The sequence below is a fragment of the Setaria italica genome, chromosome IV (genome assembly GCF_000263155.2).
Source record: "Setaria italica strain Yugu1 chromosome IV, Setaria_italica_v2.0, whole genome shotgun sequence".
Classification (NCBI taxonomy): domain Eukaryota; kingdom Viridiplantae; phylum Streptophyta; class Magnoliopsida; order Poales; family Poaceae; genus Setaria; species Setaria italica.
The window spans coordinates 16,842,324-16,846,745 of NC_028453.1; the positions used below are offsets into that span (position 1 = coordinate 16,842,324).

At 51.2% G+C, this 4,422-nt stretch overlaps 1 protein-coding gene across 1 annotated transcript in view; it reads left to right on the top strand.

The window, feature by feature from the left end:
• The first annotated feature begins 3,117 nt into the window (after positions 1-3,117).
• LOC101757183 (galactan beta-1,4-galactosyltransferase GALS1) overlaps positions 3,118-4,422 on the top strand; it is a 4,326-nt gene continuing 3,021 nt past the window's right edge. The window contains exon 1 of the mRNA XM_004966907.2: positions 3,118-4,419. Coding sequence (XP_004966964.1) covers positions 3,475-4,419 — 945 coding nt within the window. The 5' untranslated portion in view covers positions 3,118-3,474. The remainder of the gene's footprint in view (positions 4,420-4,422) is intronic.

Sequence of the window (4,422 nt, forward strand, 5' to 3'; positions counted from 1 at the left end):
ATCCGACTCTGATTGACGTGCAGGGCTTGTCGTGCTTCTCTCTAAGTGCTGTGGATGAGGACCTACTTGGCCAAGCACTACTACGTGCAGTGAGCCTCCTGATCATGCAAAGGTCTACTTTTGTGCAGTGACCATTCTTTTGTGCAATGACTGCTGATCAGATGGTAGCTTTTTTCTACAGTGAGCCTCCTAATCTGCTAGTGCATTCTTTTGTGCAGTCAACCTTCTCCTGAGCAGTGAGCAATTGGTCTGCTGATAGCTTGTGCTAGACTATTTGTATTAGTAACTCAACTATGGGTTACCTGATGTGATGACAATATGTTGATGTGGTTGTTCTGAGCATATGCCCATTGCCAATGATGATTCATGACTAGTCTACATTTCTGTCATTTTGCTCGTTGCTTTCATTTCATTCCTATTCTGAGCATATTTTGCCAATGATGCTTGTGGTCAGTTGCCAATGATGAGCTTACATGTCTACATTTCTATCATTTTGCTTGTTGCTTTCATGTCATTCCTATTCTGAGCATATGCCTATTGCCAATGATGCTTGTGTTTACATGGTTATCTTATTGTGGTCAGTTGTATTGATCTGAGCAACTTGTGTGTACACGGTTATCCTATTCTGAGCATATGTCCATTGCCAATGATGGGTGTGGTCAGTTGCCAATGATGAGCTTACATGTCCATTTCTATCAACCTGTATTGATCTTTAAGTTCACTATTTGTCAACTCCTTTTTTTGACCAATGATACTTTCTTTTGCCTCTTTACTCAGCAGGAATGTCTCGATATGTTGTCACTGTTGGTCGTCAAACTTGAGTTTTCTCCAGCTGGGAGGCTTGCCATGATCAAGTCAATGGCTTCATGGGAGCGTGCTACAAGAAGTACAGGACAAAAGAAGAAGCGATGCATGCATTTTATGGTGCAAAATTTGAAGCTACAGAGGTACCTGCTATAGCTCAACCTAAGATCAAGAAAGCTACATGGGACTGTATAGATGTCATGATGTTATTAGAGGCTTTAGTTATCTTAGTTCAAGCTATAATAATTGTGGTTTTAGTTTAAAAATCTATGTAATTTTACATTAGTCACAAACTGTAATTTCATCCAATGAAACACCCGGTGGTAACTACACCTATTGAATGCAAGAGGTGACTGTATCAGGATGCATGCGACCAACCAAACAAACTCAACTTGCATCTCATTTTTAAATTCTACGTTCATACGTGCAACCAATCACCGTCTCATCGCAACTTGGCTTAACTGAACCAAGCAATCAAACACGGAGCATTTGCACCCACACAACCTACTCCGGCCGGTCTGGTTCCTGGTGCGAGCCAAGCTCCCAGGGAAGAGAAGCCTTAATGAGAGTGGCCAAAATGGGGTGGGGTGGGTATGACATGCAGCCGAATCCAGCAAGTTACCGTTGCCACTGGCTCCCTGCCAAGCGCGGACGCGGAGCTATATGCCACAGCTCCGACTACGAGACGGGCTCGCCATGGAGTGATGGACTGCAGTTCTTGCTTTTAGCTAGAGTGACTGACCGAGTGATCGATTCACGTCCAAGTCCAATGATCATGGCGCATGTAACCATGTTCTAGCAGCGAGATGCAGTACGATGCAGCGCCATTGCCGGGACATCGATCTGACGCACGCCCGCCCGCCCGCCACACAACGCGACATCCGAAGACAGCTGTGCGCCGAATTTTAGCATGCGAATCGAGAAGGTGAGCCTATACCAATAATGGACTAGTTTATTGCTCCCAAAACCCCCCCTGGATTAAGATAGGATTAACCTGGCAGGGACGGCGGCAGCAGAGGAAGTTAGATGCGCATGGTGACAACACTATGAATTTGGGGCAAGTTTACCAAGCAGTTTTAGGCTGCTTCCACTCCACGCCACGCTGGAAGCACTCAATTCCAGCTGCAACTACGCCGCCGCCGCTAATTACTGCCACTGCTCTAACGAGTAAAGGGGATACACCCTAGAACATGTTACATCGGATGTTTGATGCTAATTAGAATATTAAATATAAGCTAATTATAAAACTAATTGTACAGATAGAGTCTAATTCGCAAGACGAATATATTAAACCTAATCAGTCCATGATTTGACAATATGGTGCTACAGTAACTATTTACTAATAATGGATTAATTAAACTTAATGGATTCGTCTCGCGAATTAGCACAGGGTTCTGCATTTAGTTTTATAATTAGCTCATGTTTAATCCTTCTAATTAGCATCCGAACATCCGATATGACACTGCTAAAGTTTAGCACCTATTATTCAAACACCCCTAAGTAAAACTAGTCATATCGAGTCCTTAGCTCTATTTAATTCGAGTTTTTGGATGTCCATCCTCTTTCCTTCAACCTTTTCTCTCGACATTTCTTCCCTTCCTCCTCATTTACAATGGTGCAGTGGTGATGTGCCTGCCACTCTGCCAGAGACTATGACTAGGGTCATGTTTTCGCTAGAAGTGCCTTCATTCTTGATAGCGAGCGAAAACATGTATTCTTCGCGTTGATAATCTTAACCCTATCCACAATATTTCCATATCTAATTTTAATTTATAGTATGAATTTGACTGGTACTAATCTTTATATGCCTATAAAAACGGCCTATTCGGTCGATGAGCAGAGCCACCGAATTCTAGCACTAATCTTTCTCGTACCTCCTAAACATCAAATCAAATCATTTCATTTCTTCTTTCTCGGCTGCTCTCCCGCCTCTCGTCCACCGTTCGGTCCCAGACTCCCAGTGACATTACGGTCGAGTTTACCACCCACGATGAGTATGTGCATCGTCTGTGTTCACACGAGTTGGCTGAAACTCATGATGAGTGAAAAAGAATAGGAGGTTGGTATAAATTTAGATCACTTGAAACTTGGCAAGTTCTCCGTTGACTTGACGGTAATCACTGCAACATGCTGAGGTAAGCTTTCCAGTGAACGAGTAATTACGCACAAACAAAGAAAAAAAAGAAGTTGATAGTCCAATCCCAGGAAAGCTCCTCACAGTCCTCACTGTTCGGTGCAAGGCCCCACGCCTACAGGCCCACTGACCCAGAGAGAGAAGAGAGAGAGAGAGACAGAGCACTGCCTCTTCACTCATCCAGTCAGTTGCTCGCACACATACAAGCAAACCTCTCTCTCCTCACTCATCGCCTTCCTCCCTCCCCCTTCGTCGTCTTCAATTCCTCCCCAATTCGCCCCGCATTCCCCTTCTGCTCGTGCTTCCAGCTCGCCGATCGATCTCCTTCCCCATTTGGCCCTCCCCGGTGCGAAACCTACCCAGCCAGCGAACCGCCCACCCCACCTGCTCCCCAGGAAACGCGGACAAAGTGGGCGGGCAGGCTTCCAAGAACCGCCGCCGCGCACGTTCTCCTGCTCCGCTCCGTGCGCCTCACCTCCTTCCAGCGACCGAGGAGCGTCGCGGATCGAGGCGCCAAGGACCGGATCGGCGGGCCGATGAAGCCCGCCGCCAGGAAGGACGCCGGCGCCGCCGCCGGCGTGGCCGCATTCGGCGTCTCCTGCTTCGACATCAAGTCCTTCGTCGCCTCCCTCGCGCTGCTCACGCTCGTCATGGCGCTCTGGCAGCTCCACCCGTACCAGCCGCTCCTCTCCACCTCCCGTTCCTCCTCCTGCCCCCTCCTCCCCAGCCAGCCCATCTCAGCATCCTCCCGCGCCGCCACCGCCGCAGCATTGCCCACCGCCAACTCCACCACCGCCGACGCCGCTGACACCAAGACGGCCCCTTCGACCGTTCCCGCCGCCACGGCGACGAAGCCGGATGCGGCCGTGCTGCCGGCGGCCCGGCCGCGGGACCCCAACAAGCGGGACCTCCGGCCGTACGGCAGCGCGGCGGCGCTATTCGTCCAGATGGGCGCGTACCGGGGTGGGCCTCGCACCTTCGCCGTCGTCGGGCTCGCCTCCAAGCCGGCGCACGTCTTCGGCACCCCCTACTTCAAGTGCGAGTGGGTGCCCAACCTGGACCCGTCGTCGCCGGCGCCGCCGCGGCCCGTCCGGACCAAGGCCTACAAGATGCTCCCGGACTGGGGGTACGGCCGCATCTACACCGTCGTCGTCGTCAACTGCACATTCCCCACCAACCCCAACGCCGGCAACCGCGGCGGGAAGCTTCTCGTCCACGCCTACTACTCCACTGCCTCCCGCCGCTACGAGCGCTTCGTCGCGCTCGAGGAGGCGCCGGGCTCCTACGACGAGTCCCGCTTCCGGCCGCCATTCCCCTACGAGTACCTCTACTGCGGCTCCTCGCTCTACGGTAACCTCAGCGCCGCCCGCATGAGGGAGTGGCTCGCCTACCATGCCCATTTCTTTGGGCCCAGCTCGCACTTCGTGCTCCATGACGCCGGCGGCGTCAGCCCGGAGGTCTGGGCGGTGCTCGATCCATGGGTC